Source organism: Puntigrus tetrazona, chromosome 13 (genome assembly GCF_018831695.1).
Source record: "Puntigrus tetrazona isolate hp1 chromosome 13, ASM1883169v1, whole genome shotgun sequence".
In the NCBI taxonomy this organism is placed as follows: domain Eukaryota; kingdom Metazoa; phylum Chordata; class Actinopteri; order Cypriniformes; family Cyprinidae; genus Puntigrus; species Puntigrus tetrazona.
The window spans coordinates 23,885,922-23,904,071 of NC_056711.1; the positions used below are offsets into that span (position 1 = coordinate 23,885,922).

Consider the following 18,150-nt stretch of genomic DNA (forward strand, 5'->3'; position numbering starts at 1 on the left):
TGTTCGAGTGACTGGTTATCTCTGCATGCCCTATTTTTTTTTCTCCCATTCTGAATGTAGGGTACCCTCTTATGCATGTAAGATACTGGCATTTCATTAGCATGAAAAGGGCTGCATTAATGTTTCACTGACACCTTGTGGTGGGGAGACACAGCTCTCAGCCAAGCTGGTGATTGACATTGTCCCGCATAGGTTTCAAATCCACAAGCGGAGACTATGAGGCTAACAGACGGCACTTATGTGTCATACACAGAGTTTGACATCGTGGTCACAGCATGTTTGGTGTCAGCCTCTAAAGCCCGTAAGACATAGCTTCATTATGGCCCATGAGACACAAAAACGGAGAGCCAGAACTCAACTCTTCTGAGCGACATGCATGCCCTGCGGTAATGGCTTCTGCTTAATTAGCGTTAGCACTGAGTGTCAGCACCATCAGATCAGATGTGTAATACTACACAGCCAGAGGAACCATTGTTCAACTGTATTCATTAAAGGTAAATGACTCTATTGAGAAGTGTCTCTATGTGGTTGTTGTCTGAATGCGCCATTAAAGTGCCACCTTCAGGATAATACATCATTACAGCATCATCAAACTGAAAATCTGTTTAGCAATCCATCACCGCACGCATCCTCAACAATCCCTACTTCAAATATGCATGTTCATCTTAATATTCATATTTTGTACTTGTCTTCTAATGATACTTGTCGAACAATTTTTGCGTTAGCTCAAAGTCAATTGAGCCTCATTGCCTTTCACATTCCATCACATTTGCCACTGACTCATAAAATGACATTTAGCGTCATTAATTTTGCACAACATTGTAATCTCAGTAAACTTTGTGTTCACGGATCTCACCTCAAAACAAAATGCACTATATATATATTGTACTATGAAAAATTTCTGGAAAAGTTCAGGTTATATTTTACCCCTAAATTGTGCTAAAAGAAATGTTTTAAAAAAGTAAGAACATTTTGCTAAAATAAATTTCTATAAACTTTTGCATTGTTACTTGGTAATTAACATAAAAATGTGACAATAAATAAAAAAATAATAAAACCAATACAAAAAGAACTACTAAAGTAGGCTTAATTTTCCTTTTGTATTTTATTTTGAAGGGGATAGAGGATGATAATCAAAAAGTAATTGGTATTTCAGCTAATACGAGCTCTGTAAATCACATGTTGTAACCTTAATACAAAACAGTAAGAAAAAGGGGCATATATAATAAATAGTGCTGTCAAATCCACAAAAAAAGTTTTGTTTACATAATGTATGTATGCTGTGTATTTATTATGTATATATAAAAACAAACACATGCATGAATACATGAAAAAAATATTTAAAATAAAAAATTATGTTTGTATATTAAATATATTTATATTCTAAATTATATACACATAATAAACATAGACACACACAAATACACATACATATACAATGTAAACAAAATTTGTAATAATTTGACAGGACTAGGATGTACACCTAGGGTGGCTTAGAGGTGAGTAAAATATGGGGTAATTTTCATTTTTGGGTGAACTATTCCTTTAACAACACTCACAGCACATATTACAGTAGGCTATTACAATGAACAGGGATAGAATGCCACCTGTGCAACAAATCCAGTTGTGAAATTTGTCGCTTCTAAACACTATACAGTCAACTGTCAACTATAAGTATTTGGGAACAACAGCAACTCAACCACGAAGTGGTAGGCCATGTAAACTAACTGAGCGGGGTCAACAGAAGCTGAGGCACATAGTGCATATAGGTCGCCCACTTTCTGCAGAGTCAATCACTACAGACCTCCAAACATGTGGCCTTCAGATTAGCTCAAGAATAATGCGCAGAGAGCTTCATGGAATGGGTTTCCATGGCAGAGCAACTGCATCCAAGCCATACATCACCAATTCCAATACAAAGTATCAGATGGACTCTAGAGCAGTGGAGATGCGTCCTCTGGAGTGATGAATCGCGCTTCTCCATCTGGCAATCTGATGGACAAGTCTGGGTTTGGTGGTTGCCAGGAAAACGGTACTTGTCTGACTGAATTTTGCCAAGTGAAATGTTTGGTGGAGGGGGGATTATGGTGTGGGGTTGTTTTTCAGGAGCTGGGCCCCTTAGTTCCAGTGAAGGTAACTCTGAATTCTTCAGCATACCAAGAAATTTTGGACAATTCCATGCTCCAAACTTTGTAGGAACAGTTTGGAGCTGGCCCCTTCCTCTTCCAACATGACTGTGGACCAGTACACAAAGCAAGGTCCATAAAGACATGGATGAGAGTCTGGTGTGGATGAACTTGACTGACCTGCACAGACTCCTGACCTCAACCTGATAGAACAGCTTTGGGATGAATTAGAGCAGAGACTGAGAGCCAGGCCTTCTGTCTAACATTAGTGTGTGACCTCACAAATGAATGGTCAAAAATTCCCATAAACACACTCCTAAATCTTGTGGACAGCCTTCTCAGAAGAGTTGAAGCTGCAAAGGGTGGACCGACGTCATATTGAACCCTATGGATTAGGAATGGGATGTCCCTTAAATTCATATGTGAGTCAAGGCAGGCGAACGAAAGCTTTAGGCAATATAGTGTATATTATAGACTCATTAACTTAAAAATGGAAATATTAGTAGTAAAATTTTACAGTTGTACTATAAAATAAAATGGTTAGTTTTCTTAATCTGTGCCATATTCAACTTAAACTTACAGCAATGTCAACAGTTTTTTTTATCCAAAATATTTTGGTGGGTCTCAAAATAAATTATACTTGTCTATACTAGCCAGACATCTCTGAGGAAATAGAAAGCAGGGGCAATATGTAAGAAAGAACCTAAGAATTATAAAGGATATATTTGTGCAGTTTGTATAATTATATGATATATATTACAAATATATAAAAATATATATTACTATATATATTACAATAATATAACCTTTGTAAAGCAACTGCTTCCAAATAAAACTGGGTATCATCCATTTGTCTCTACACTCACTTGTTTCCTCCTATAGAAACGCAAAGGAAATCTAGAGTATTTTCTGCATAAATCTCTTTGTGGACTGACAGCAATCCATGTTCATTTTTTACCTCAGGCCTGTCAAAAATGCTTCTGCTTCTTACAGCAACAGAGGTATTTGACTTCAAAACATTACAAATACCAGGTCACAACTTTAACACATACATAATACACCCTTTCCAAAATAGTTTAAAGAATGGACAAAAAAAACTAAGCCTTTACAGCCTAATCACAGGCCAGCACAATATACACTATGTTGTTTGTGTTTTGCATGTATGAATCAATTTTACCTATCTGTCATTTATTTATCCATCTGGTTTATTTTGAAAACAGACACTTTTTCAAAGTAATACAGTAAAATTTTAAGAGTGGCTCAAATAGACAAATGGCTAGGGCAGCACTTAATAAAGGCAACAAATTAATAAACAAGTAATTGAATGAATGAATGCTTAAAATGCTATTTTTTTAGGTGTATAAGATTATTATATTGTTATTTATTGACGACAGTCGTGGCCTAATTGATAGAGGCACCAAACGCCCAACTGCTCCCCTTGCACCGCCGCAGTGACTGCCCACTGCTGTGGGTGTGCGTTAACAGTGAGTGTGTGTGTGGTTGTTCATTTCTCACTGCTGTGTATGTTTGTGTGTGTGCACTTGATGGGTTAAATGCAGAGCACAAATTCCAAGTATGGGACGTCATACCTGGCCACATGTCACATTTTTTCCATTCCTTAAACTAAATAGTATGAAAGAGCCCATATTCAAAACTAGGCATAAACTGTAAGAAAAAATAAATAACATTCACATTTGTTCATAGAATTACACAAAACAAGATTTAAGAAAAATTAACATTATTGAAAATAAATAGATCAGTAGACTCTGGTTGAATCATGGATCGGCATTGGTAGAAGTCTTGTTCTAGAGGGGGCATCTCAAGCAATTTTTGCTATTTCTTTGCTAATCTGCAAATCTAATTTAGGCACATATCGTGGTCTAAACCATTTAGAGATATTGAAGGGTGGACACCCCCTCTCTGATTGACCGTGGTATTCCTGTACGTGTGTGTACATTTGAAAATGCATGTGCTGCAGTCAGACAGAGAGGTGAGTAGACTATGTCCGTCAGATAAACATAGTGGATGTAGCCACAGATGATGAAAGATGACAAGAACAACTGACAAGTTTCTAGTTAAGAATGATAGGTTAAGGCCAGCTTGGTTTCATTAAAGTGTGTTTCAACACCACGTTTTTCACGAAGGCATCTCATATGCATGGCAAAGTCAGTTTCTGTGTATAAATAGAACACCAAATAGAAACAAAAAATTGTGCTATTGAAACACACTTTCATGAGATCGGATCATCCACATTAATGTTTTTCTGAGCAAATTTGAAAAATACACAACACATTGCTGTCACAATGTCTGTCTTGATGAGTATTCAAGTAAATGCAGTCAGTTATGTCTTAAATAAACAGTTAAGAAAATATTGGATGTGTGTCAGTATCAGATTTGTGCATTTCTTATATTAGGCTAATAATGTTAATCAAGAAAAAGAAGAAACAAGAAAAACTAGAAAATCACACAGCAACTTCTGTAACATTAATAGATAACTGTAATACAGTTTTCATAAGCCTTGTAAAATACTGTTTATTTAGGTAATTTGTAAGGTTATATCTAATTGTCTTTCTGAGGACTAAGAACCCCTTAAGATAAAATCCTAGAAATTAAAAGGAGGAAAGTATATCCATTTTGAAGAGAGTGGCTTGACCAGTTTCCCTGGCTAATTTAGATTTTTAGAAGTTTAAATTTCTGTTCATCAGGATTTGGACAAATCAGACACAAACTATTTGTTACAATTAAATAATCTCTAATGCCCAACCAAGGGGCTAATGAAAGCAAAACTATGGGTCTGCGGTCCCTTCCCCCAAAATCCATGTCCAAAAGCCAGAACAGGCCTCCAGTTCCCCTGGCAACTAACTGATAACACTCATTTATGGCTAAAAGGAATGCATCACCCTTTTCGAAAGACACATAATGTCCTTAACAATGGACTTTTTTCTAATTACTTCACAGGAAAACCTATATTTCAATGAATACACATACCCTTCGGGTAATTGTGCATATTGTTATTGGTTTTTTATATTGTTTCGTGTATATTGTATTGTATACTGTTTTATGCATGTATATGATAGACCACTAATTAATATCACCTCTTAATATCAACACATTTCATTTGAGCACCTCTGCAACCAAAGTTTGTGCAAGGTCTTGCAGCCTTGACTTTCCATTCAACCAAAGATACTCTTTTCACCTTCTACCTGGGAATAAATTCTCAATCATCATGAGTACATCTTTAGAGTTCATCACTCTTCAAACCGGAGTGCAGTCCAAAACCTTGGAACCATCAAAACCTTCATCTGAGACTGCATCTGAACCCTCATCAACGAGGCAACTTCTACTTTGCAAATTAATGTCCTTTTAAGATTTAAATCCTTGCTATAGATACTATAGAGGCATCGATACTGTAAGAATGTATTTTCTGTGGCCACAAAAATATCCTCTCTTAGAGTTCATATTAATTTACAATGAATGTTCGCTGAACAAACAGATTTGTTAATGGCAATTCCTGCTACAGTTACTACTGGCAGCTGACTTAATGAGTTTATTAGCTATGTGTGCTTCAAATAAAGAATGTTTACAAGATTGTTAGCTAATCATTTACAAGTCAATATTGCCTATATGGACATTAATATAAAAAAGTGAACTTCTAAAACTAAAAAAGGACACATCGACAAGTGTTTTTATTGTTGAAACTGCTAAATATTATTTATTGTATTCACTCGCATAATTTTATTCACTTGTGTTTGTCATTCTTGAAACGGTATAAAATTCATGATAAATCAATGACTAATGACTTATTTACAATGTTAGTGTTTGGTAGATATGCAAGCAAATGTAAATGAACTTGTGGTTTTGTAATTTGAAACATAAATTGGTACTAATTGTACTGTACTAATAGTACTGGAACAACATGAGGGTAAGTGAATAATGACAAAATGTATATTTTGCGGTGAAGTATCCCTTCAAGTTATTTTTTTCAGATATTTGGAACTGCCATTTTATCCCTCCAGTATCTCTGGGAGTAGACACTCTGGCTTATGCGTCAAGTGTGCCTGCATCGCTATTGGTCACTAAATCTCTTTGGATTGTAAAGGCAGATTTAAATCATCAGTTCTCATTTTGATAGATACAGTATCATTACAGAGAAAGTATTCAAAGTACATCAACTGGTCACATGGAGTACCTCAAGTAGAAGTTCTTGGACCCCTCCACTTGTCCATACTATTTCACTGGGGCCTATTATACTGCCCCATGGTTTCTCCTACCATTGGTGTGCTGATGACAATTTCTCATTGCAAGCAAGCAATCCCATGGTAACTGCATGGATCTCAGACTGATTGGCAGATATCTCAAAATCGATGAAAGAATATGACCTGCAACTCAACCAAGCAAATAAGCAAAGGGCTTCTAATGCTACAAGAGTTTTAGAACAGCAAGGCTTGTCTTTAATGAGCCCAAGAAATAGCACCTCTCTTTATATCCTTACACTGACAACAAGCTGCAGCTAGCATCAAGTTCAAGACACTGATGCCTGAATATAGAACAGCCATGGGCTCTGCACCCTCCTACCTCAGCTTAATTTTACAGCTTTTAAGTTTACATCCCACACCGGATGTCTGTGGTAGGTAAGTGAAAATCACCTTGTGGTACCATCACAGAGTGGCACAAAATCACTTTCAATAATACTTTTGTTCACTGTTCCTTACTCGTGGAATTATCTTCCTAGTTTGGTTATCTATGAGAACTTAAATCTAAATTCTCCTAACTTCTGATTTCTGCTATTGCTCAAAAAGAAAGAGGTATGCTCCTCCACACAGCAGCATACAGTATATGCACCTTCAGCACCAAGGAGAGCACCATCAGGAGGCCATGACTGGGGCTGGGCTATTCTGTGAGAATGGTCAGGACCAGGGCTAGCTTCTTCAGCACAGGTGTGTAACTTTTCCACTCTAAATTGCAGCCTTAGCTGCATGCTGTTAGACACAACAAACCTAAAAGAGTCACATAAAAGAGAACATGGAGGTCTCAGTAAAATAACAATAGATGAGGTGAGCAGATACAGAGTACTGGATGTCCCACAGACCAGATGTTAAACAAGATCTAACAAAGACAAATGCTTGGGGGCAGATGTTTTAATGGGGGCATGAATAGCATGATTTTCCTTTGCTAACTATCTCCTCTGCCCTCCTTCCAGATTGTTGAACCAAGGTTCAGTTCAAGAAGGGAGTAAGTTACAGTTCATACGAAGATGAACTCCCCAAATCCTGGATTTAATGGTCTCAGAACAACATATGCATGTCACTGCATGTCTACTTATTAGAAGACATTGATTAATCAACAGGTAAGACTATTCAAAAAAGAAACCACACAAAGATTTCTCATACCAACAAGGTCAAACAGATATTAATTAATCTGAACCAGAACCACACATGCCAAAGTTTTTTTTTTTCAAAGTTTTTTAGCGCTTTTAACAATACAGATTGTGTCAAAGCACTGAACTGAATAATTACAAGATTAAACACTCAGTTTTTAATTTTTAGCTAGAATTGCTAGAAATTCAGTGTCCCCAACTAAGCAAGCCAGAGGTGACAGCGGCAAAGAACCAAAACTCTATCTGAGACAGAAAGGAGAAACAATGCTTATTTGGGGGGCCAGTTCTTCTCTGGCCAGATGAAACCAAAGTTCAACCATTACATCAGCAAATTTATCTCTTTTTGGGAAGAAGCCACATCATCTTACAGAATTTATTTTAAACACTCTGATCTTATGAAGTGAGTTTGGAGTAAAACATGATATTAAATGTGGTATTTTCTTGTGTTTTCAAAAGGAACAGTATTTATTACACACAGACATAATTCACTGAGAAGCTACACAACTTTATTATCACAACATGATTTCATAATATTGATGTACAATATTGATTATATCGTCTACAATGTTTTTGTGTAGCTTGTCAGTGAACTACGACTCTGTTTAGTAAATGATGCTTCTTATAAAATCAGGTGAGAGAGATTAACAGCTGATTACAGAACTTTACCGACAAATGACTATCACATGAAATTTATCGCCATACCCTACATTGTCATTAAAAAAAATATTCCTCAACTACACTATCCATTTTTACTGGGCCTCTTGTTTTTGTCTCTCTTAATCATAATCCATTAGACACTTCATACTCTTATCAATACATCCTTCAAACAGCTTTCTTGAGGAAACTGACTCGTGATACTTTCAAGAAGTGCATTTGTAATTGTGTTATACATTTGTAGAGGTAATTTAATGTATTTTTTCTCTTTTAGCTCTAACAGACCCACCACCCATTGTAAATCCTATATATGGTGCTGGATAAGTTGTATTTCAATAAAGTGCAGTCAGAAAAAAAATAAAATCATATTCATGGGGTATCTGACACAAAGCCTCAACTAAAGAAAAACATGGAGAAACAAAAATGCATGTGACCATGTATATGACGCCAAAGCAAAGACATTGGAAATCTACATCAATGAGGAAATAAGGAGCATAAGCCTCACCTCATCTTCAGGTTGCCTGGCTGTGGTTGTCCATCATAGATGGAGACAATGTCAAAGTCCTCCTCCAGAGCGAAGGTGTGAAATGACAATTGTATCCTGTTCCGCTCTCCAGTGACTATGATCCACGTACAGTTGGCATAGTTGGGGTAGCCATGAGGAAACCCAGGACTCTCTATAGTTCCATTGAGACCTTGTACCAAGCCACCACAAGTTTGACCTAAGGACCCAAAAACAGGAAGTTACAAACAAGAAGTGTCTCACTCACTTGTCACAATACGGGTCATTGTACAGAATTGTTTCAAAGTCAGAGTTGGAAACTTCTTGAAGAAAAAGGTACCCCACCCCTGTAATACTCTTATTGTATGCAAGCAAATTGTATAATACTCAAGGTACACATTTCTAATAATTGTGAAATTTATTCTCTTATTGTATTTTCAAAATGCTTTGAAATATTTGTCTTCTCCTGAAATTTGTCATTACCGAAAAACAATATTTTTTTTTTACAAAGGTATCTTGGTGTAAGTATAAGACACTTGTACTTTGTTTCCTTTCAACATAAGAAAACATTTCTGGTTTCTTTACACAGTAAGTAGCTCATAGGGGACATGAATGCAATTAACCTCCTTTATTTTAAAAAATAAAATGTTGATATTGATATTTAAAATTATTTAAAACATAGAAAAAATAGCTGAAATGTGAAATTAAACCATTCATGTTTAAAACACTGATTCATTTAGTAAGTAAATATGTTCCACTGTTCAAAAAAAAACAAAAAAAAACAAGAGTGCTGTGATCTTTGTTTGGAACTTTTGCAAAAACAGGCAATACTGTGTCTACAACGTTAGTTTATGCTAACTTCATTAAACTTTAGAAAATCAATATTTGTTATTATGCTGGTATCAGAATAAAAAATGTGCAATATTAACTTTATCAAATTAAATGAATATAAAACAGATACAGAGACATTGCTGTCTACAGTTTAGAATGCATATGCATGCACTCTAGTTGTGTTTTTAATATACTTGATAATGTCAAAGTGTTGCCAGATAGGATGAACGATTTTCTGCCCAAAAGTTCACCAAAAACCCACCCAAACCTTTTAACTGTCTAAATGATGTTATACAATGTAAATCAAAGTTGATAAGAGTATTTTTTAACTCCTTAAAACTAAATAATGATGACAAAATCATATAAATATAATTTTAGATACATTTCAAATATATTAAAAAGAATTACCAAACATGATGAAAATATGCAAACTGGCAGATACTGTGAAAACGCTAATCAAGACTTTCAATATCAACAGTTACAATTTAAATGCAAAAATAATGATCAGAATAATTGACAAAACTAGGGCAACTATAATTTCACACAGAACTATAGGAAGTCTTTCGTCTTTCAAAGATATAACAATCTGTACTTATTAAAGGGTAAAATACAGGATCATATAGATATAAATAGATTTTTATTAAATTATTTATCTGTTCTTTGATTTCGGAGTTGCACAGAGATAGAGCCGTGTCATCTCTCTTTCTAAAAGTTAAAACACTCTCTAGTCTTACAGATTTATACATGCAAAATCAAATCCGTTATCGCGCAAACGTCACTCTTTATCACATCTGACTGATTGAATGCCTGCAGTATTCACACTTGGGATTGTATCCAATTATCAGCATTTTCTAAATAACAATTTAAATGCCAAAATGACCAGTCCCAAATGACCAAAGCCAAAATTTACCCGCACAAACTAATTAAAAACTGCACAACTCAAAATAACACTTACCATATTATCACAGGTGCTTTTTTGCATGTTGCACATCCTCTAAAATGCTTAACAAAGAATTATTCATTTAATAATATATATTTTTGTTTTGTTTTGTTTTCACTATTTAAACACAAACTTTGCTATTGTTGTTGTTGTATGTTTTTCAAACAGAATACACAAATATATACTGCATCATTGTTGTCCTGAGTCTACTATTTGCATGTTTACTCCATATTCATTTCTTAGGCACTAAAATATTTACAGGCAATTAAACGGATGCTGTCGCTGACTACTACATAATATTTACTGGTGATTATTTTCATTGCAAACTGAAACTGAAGCTGAGATGTTCCTTAATGGCACAATGATTCCATATGCTTGGTAATCATCTTTACAATATGCTGATGGATTTATACCTGAGTAATTGCAAACATAAAACTGGAAGTTGCATTGTAATGTACTGTAAAAAATAAATAAATAAAAAATACAAAAATCAATACACTTATTGCAGTTATCTGAAGCATGTTCAGCTGAGTGCCAGCTGCTACCCACTTGACTAAATCGCAGATGCACAGTGCATTCTCAGGAACAATAAAAAGCAGTCCACTAGTTGTTCACATAGATACAGTTTTAGCTGATGGCACATTTTGTCATGCCGTTATAACAAATACCCTCTTGATCATTACATCCTATTAATACATTAAAATAGTAAATAAGTATGATGTCTGTATTTCTCATAGGAGCTTGTACAGTGCAAAATAACACAATCCTAGCCACTTGCTGAAAATATATTCGCCTCAGGCCATCCAAGGTATAGATACATTTGTTTCTTCATTGAAACAACATCACTTGTTCACTAATGAATCCTCTGCAGTGAATTGGTGTCATCAAAATCCACAAATAATAGAGACAACTGCATGTTTCTGACAAATTTGTTATTTTTTACTTTAAATTGTTTTTTGCAGATAAAATGTTAATCCATTATATATATATAATATTGCTGAATCAGAAGAGTAATATACACACATCAAGCATCATTTAAAAAAAAGGAAAATACTCCTAAATAGTAATGTTGAAAATTTTCATAAATGGTTTAAACTGAAAGAGCCTGATGAATGAATTCTCTGCCAACAAGCAGCTTTTCAGTACACAAGACATTAAATGGAGTTGTGTGGATTATTTGTGAATTATTGTGATCTTTTATTTGATCTCAAGATTCTCAATATCTGATGGTGCCCATTCAATTCCAGGATACATTGGTGAGCAATTGATGTACTGTTAAATGTCTCCAAATCTATACAGGTTAATTGTTGAACATATATCATCAAGAATTAAGACAGTTCTAAAGGCAAACTAGCAAGGTGTACCGTAAAGTGCTAGTGAGAGCAGATTTTAACTAATTATGTGATATCATTATGGTCACATATCAGTACACTTCCCTGATGTGTTGACCAATATTTCAAAAGATATTACAAAATTCATTTTTTATATATTTTCATTTACGTCCACATTTAAGTAGGCCTATATTATTTTTAAGTGTATTTCCATAATCAGTAGCAAACTTTCCAAAATAGTAAGGTGAGAACTTTTATTAATGCTGGTTTAACTGTTTCTCTTTTTACCCTGCAACCATCTAATATTATATAGGATATATTAATACCACTTTTCAAATGAGTAAGTGATAAGTACATGTATTAGAAATGTATAGACTGCATAAAGTGGAAGTTAAATATGCAGGGTTAATCAAGTTTATCCATCAAATATTTTATTATTTGTGTTAAATCTGTTATGCATAGCTACCACAGCTAGATAGCACAATGATGTCAGTCCTGCTGGTGTAGCTCAGAGCAAAATACACCAGCCCAAAATCCATTCTCTTTTTAATGAGGTAATTTATCATTTAGCAGCATGTGTGAGGGGACAAAAGTTTTATAGCCTTATCATTTTATTACATTTTTTCATACAAAGATGTGTTTCAAAGTTTCAGACACAAGAAAGTGCTTTTTATGTACCACGTTTGACAATAAAAATTATTTGTAATTTTTTGTGTCTTTAGTTCTTTTTCTTCTTTTTTTAATACTACCTTTATCAATGGCAACAATTGTTACACTGATCTTCAGAATCTTCCTGGCAGCTGAACAAATGGATAAATTCAAGTTAAAACAAAAAAACTAAATATTGAAAAGAAAGAAAGAAAGAAAGAAAGAAAGAAAGAAAGAAAGAAAGAAAGAAAGAACTGGCTTGTGTAAAGGTTATTGGGCATTAAAATTCGGTGGTGCACATTGTGCTTGGGTCTGCCAGAAAACTAATGTATGTTGAAAGTGATTTTAATAGTTCCTGTTAGTAGGAATGCAGTTTATATCCTTATGAGAGAAGATAATGCCAACATAGCATGCACTTTTTTTCAGAGCATGCCAAGCTGAACCAACAGCATCAAAAAAGAGACTGGCTTCATTAAAGGTGTAGGTGTATAATATAAGGCTCAATGAACAGAGATTATATCATTGTCCTTTCAACCTCTTCTGTTTTTCTGCTGAAAGCAAAATAAGGCAAAATCATTCCACCCTCAGCCAGGCACCATTAGCAAATGTTAAATAAGGCTTGTGAGTGTATCTGCATATAGATGTTGTCATTGATTTCAATTTACTCTTGTTTTGATTCCTCAGCAGGGCTTTGTGTCAATCTCAAGTCATGCATAGCCGATTACGGCTGGTAAAGAGCACACTTTTGTAGACCTCTGTAAAGCCAAATGACTCTGACGAGCTTGGAATGAAGCAAGCAGAGCTCTTAAGGAAGTGGCATATGAATAAATGCAGTCCTCTGCTGATTTATACTCTATCTGGCTGTGTTGTCAATACATCTACATATGTAACATCTGAAAGTGACAACTACATTCTTCTTTGTAACCTTGGTTCATTCTTAAGTGCTTCTTCTTAATGATAAATCCTTTCTTTTATATATCCATCATTTTATCGTTCTTTAAATCACTAAACTATCCATCATTAGTGCAGCTATAATATAATGAAGATAAACATAATTAAGAATTTTCACATGATAAAGTTTTAAATGAACAGTTTGCTCAAATATAAATATATTCTGTCTTTATTAATCACACTTATATCATTGCATGCTGTTATTTTGTCTACAATAAAAAAGCGACTTCATGTAATTCTTTCCCAAACCTTGTCGAAAAGAAGCGTGCTCAATTGTTTATGCACTTTGTAGTGTATTTAAATCTTAAAATTACATTCAAAATAAATAAATAAAAGTACTTGAAGACTAATTAAACATTAATTAAAATTAAAGGCCACTTAAGCATACTTTAAAAATACACTTTTATTCAGCTTGTTAAAACACTGAAGTACATTTTTTCAAGAAGTGCTGTTTGTAAAAACGTCAGTTGTCAAATTAAAAGAATTAAAGTTAAAGAAATTAAATCAGAGAAAAGAATTAAATCATCATGTTTTAATAATAATGCTTCAGAGAAGTACACTTATTTGAATGTGCAATGTAAATTAAATGCATATGTAAAAAATGTGATTATAATCTATATCATTTGAGTTATTAAATTTTTCTTTTGGCTTATGCATTTACTGCATTTATAATGCATTTACAATTTCAATATCACAGCATTCAGATTTACTCAATATTTTAAATATAAACCATACACCATAGCTTATGTTTTTAAATGACAATAGACATTAAAGAGAACACATCAGCAAAATTACTTGATGTTGAGTAGATGACAAAATTAGCTACGATTAAGTAGTACAAATAGCAGTGGAACAGTCAAACAGGGGCTCAGAACAAGGATTTGTGAACAGCAGGGTGAAATAAAACAGGTGTTTCTATAACCAGCAGATTTTTTGAGTAAAAAAGTTGACAGTACACAGATGGGATGTGGCGTCTCTGCGAATTGTTGGCACTCATTGAGCATACAAAATATGGCTAAAGATGAACACAATCTATCTCCGCCATCTGTAAGTTATGGCATTTTCATTCAGTTCAGGAAGTATATGTGAATACAATAAAAAGAAAGCTTTAGTATCTATATATGGCTATTTCTGTAGTGGTACATGTGTGCCTGGAATTAAACTCAAAAATGTTTTTCCACTTGGGTCCATGTTTAGGTGAGGTTTGGAATACAGTGAAAATTCAATTTCCAAACTTGTCCTGCTCTCAGGGTCGAATAAAATCCTTCCTCTAAATGTTAAGTAGGAGAGTAGTAAAACGCAATTAGTTTTAACCTTACATATGTGTGAACATGAGTGGTCCAAGTGGAGTCAGGTCTCATGCCCTGTTATATTGTGACAAGCGTCCCAAGCAGCTATCAGCGTCGCCCTGGTTACCGACGAGGAGCACGTGCACCCGCTCATCACAGGCTGACCGGTCTCAGCTGTCGCTCATCAGCGAGCTGGCACAAAAAGGCCACGCAGCACGCCGACTGCAGGCATTTGCCTCCATGAACGTCATAACTAACGGCTCTTCTCTTGTCCCCTGCAGAAAGCAGTGTTTAGACCGGCCAGCCTGCACCCCACGGCACGGATTCACTTTGCACCAAGAGGAAGGAAGGAAGAGAAAGAGCACATGAGCACCTTTATGACACAGACTGGCACTTTAACCCGTATTTTTTATTTTCTTTGTGAATAAACCCACCCTCCGGGGTTTTGATATGAGCCCTCCTTGCTGTGTGTTTCTTCACCCCGTCACACTGGTGGACAATGCGGGCAAGAGTGTGAAGAAACACTGGCAAGTGATTTCGTCTTCATCCCCTTGTTTTTTCTTCTGTCTCCCCTTTTAGTTTACCGTGTGGCGTAGTGCTCCTTCCCGCCATGGAAGGACTGCTACAACGGCTCATCGAGGTCAGCATCCGTCAGCAACAAATCGTGGAGTAGCTGGCTACTTGACAGGGCGAAACGGAGCAGGAGCTCGCCTCCCTATGATCTGCCACTGCCCAACATATTCCACTGCTTGACCCCCAAGCCCAAGCCACCAAACTGCTGCCAAAAATGTCTGTGCACGACGATCCAGAAGCATACTTGAAAACGTTTGAAACAACGGCCAACGCGTAAGGTTGGCACCCCGAGGAGTGGGCACAGATCCTAGCGCAGCGTGCGTATTTCTCCCTTTCCCGCGAGGCGGCAGAGAGCTACAATGAAGTGCGCCGAGAAATCCTCTCCCGACTCGGCCTCTCGCCAATAGCCGCAGCCCAGCAGTTCCACAGCTGGGAGTAAAACCCACACCTCCCCGCCCGGGCGCAAGCAGCCGAGCTCATGTGCCTTACCCAACACTGGCTCCTCGACGGGACACCAACAGTGGAGAAGACGACTTTCCTTCCTATCACCTGTGTGCACGGGGACATCCTGCAAGTTCTGGCTCGACGCATCCATATCTCGGCCAAGCCAGGGACCTGGCCAGTGGAAGTCAGGGTGGTGAAGGACCTCCCTGTACCACTCCTGTTGGGAAGGAATTGGCCGGGGTTTGATCACCTGCTCACCGCCTCTCAGCCGGCCAGCCCCAGAGGGAACCGCCAACGACAACGGCCAGCCCGCGAGCCACGGACCCGCCCCGCATTACTGGCCTCGGACAGTGGGAGAGACGATGAGTCCCCCTCCCAGAGTTCTAACCTGTTTTTTGATGTTTTCCAACAGGTATCGGGAGAGGGCTCATTCGCCAAGGCTCAAAAAGAGTACGACCACCTCAAACACTGTTGGCCGCAAGTGCGTGTTGTGGAGGGGCAGGATGTGCAGCCAGGACCCCATCCTCTCCTGCATTTTGCTGTGAAAAATGGCCTGTTGTACTGTGTCGCCCAGCGGAGGGGGGAGGAGAAACCTGGTCGAAAGGTTTAACCAGACACTCAAGCAGATGCTCCGACGCGTGGTGGCCGAGGACAGGTGGGACTGGGACTTGATGTTGCCTTACATACTCTTCGGCATCCGAGAAGTTCCCCAAGCCTCAACTGGTTTCACTCCATTCGAACTCCTCTTTGGCCGACAGCCTCTGGGCCTCCTGGACGTTGCCAAGGAGGCCTGGGAGCAGCAGCCGGCAGCCCATCGCACCGTCGTGGAGCACGTCAGGGAGATGAGGGACCGGATAGACAGCATCATGCCATTAGTCCGGGACCACTTGTGTAAAGCTCAACAGGCCTTCAGTGGCACTACAACCGGGCAGCCCAACCACAGGAATTCCAGCCTGGTGACAAGGTCATGGTCCTTGTTCCTACGGCAGCCTGTAAGTTCCTGGCGACATGGCAAGGGCCATATGCGGTAATGGAGAGACTCGGTCCGGTTACATACAGGCTACACCAGCCCGGCCGCTGACCAACTGACCAGCTATACCATATCAACCTCCTCAAGATGTGGAGAGGGAACGAGGGCCAAGTCTCCGGCCTTGTGACCACCGGTCCCATGGTTGTTGACATCAACCCCCATCTCTCGGCTTCCCAGAAAAGCATCTGTGACTTACTTTTAGTTTAGTTTGTGTCGGTTTGCACATCGGCTTACTGAAGAGATGCTCTGCTACTCATTTGTGGTGATGCATGTTGTATTAGCATACCACATAAAACACTTTAACAGGTTCAATATTTTAATATTTTGGGAGAATCAGATTTTGGGTGATCTGTGGCCCAGATCACCTCCTGAAGTGGTTTAAGAGAACAGATTTAAATTTGTCACAAAAGCTGGACATTTACACCAGGTGTTTTCATGATCAGTTAGTTATGAAGTGACCAGGTGTAAACAGGCCCTTTGTCAACATGGTGGATCAGGAGAAATTGTTGCATCAACATCAAGATGTATCCTTTGAAGGTACAGGGTAGGTCTGAGATTAAACCTTCAAAATGGTGTTTTGTTGCCAAGGCAACAGACTGTATTGCTAGGGGTAGAGAATTTGTGCACAACACAGTCAAGCAGGTCTACTGCTTGTGTCTAGAACCAGGCAAGATATTCCTGTAGGTTTGTTTTGCAGAAAAAGGCAGCACTGATACCACTTGGCCTGCTTCATATGAAACAGTTTCAGTTCCCCAGTTAGGATGTTTTGATGGGTAGAGTCTTTCTCCACAAGGCAATTATGACAGTTTTTGGTTTTGAACCATTTACTCTTGCACATTCAAGGACGTAATGTGATTGTCAGAATGGACAACATGTCAGTTGTCTCATTAGTTAGTGCAGAACACTCTGCTTCTGGTGCAAAACAACTTTCTCTTGAAAAATTGAGGTTATTGGTCCTTAGACCAATGTGGCAGGGTAGATTTGGATATGTTTGATATTTGAAATGACAGGGTGCCTCCTTTGATTCTCTTTATCTTTTTCTGAATTTCTGGAGTTTGACACACTGGAGCATTTGGGGACAATTTCCAACATGGTGGCCCTCCTGGAAGAAATCTCCTTGGCAAATCCTGGTCAGAAGATATCTATCACAGGATCGAGGCACTGTGTGGCATCCACAGCCAGTGGACTGGTCTTTGCTATTTGACTGGTTCTAGTATTTTCAGCAGAGGGGAAAAACAAGAACTAAATATTTATATTCTATATACTGTATATGTTTATACACTTATACTATAATCCAGTAACAATAATACATTTAAATATTTATGTAACAGTTCTGAAACTGGTACCTACCAGTGAGTAGATAAAATACTTTAACAGAGACTAATGTGTTTTATAAGACAAAACTTTAACCTTGCACAAATAATTCACTTTAAACTGAAATTGTATTGCTGTAA

General features: G+C 37.3%; 1 protein-coding gene across 1 annotated transcript in view; it reads right to left on the minus strand.

The window, feature by feature from the left end:
* csmd1a (CUB and Sushi multiple domains 1a) overlaps window positions 1-18,150 on the minus strand; it is a 361,878-nt gene that overhangs the window by 252,206 nt on the left and 91,522 nt on the right. Inside the window, 1 exon segment of the mRNA XM_043255964.1 lies at window positions 8,663-8,879. Within this exon segment, the coding sequence (XP_043111899.1) occupies window positions 8,663-8,879 (217 nt within the window).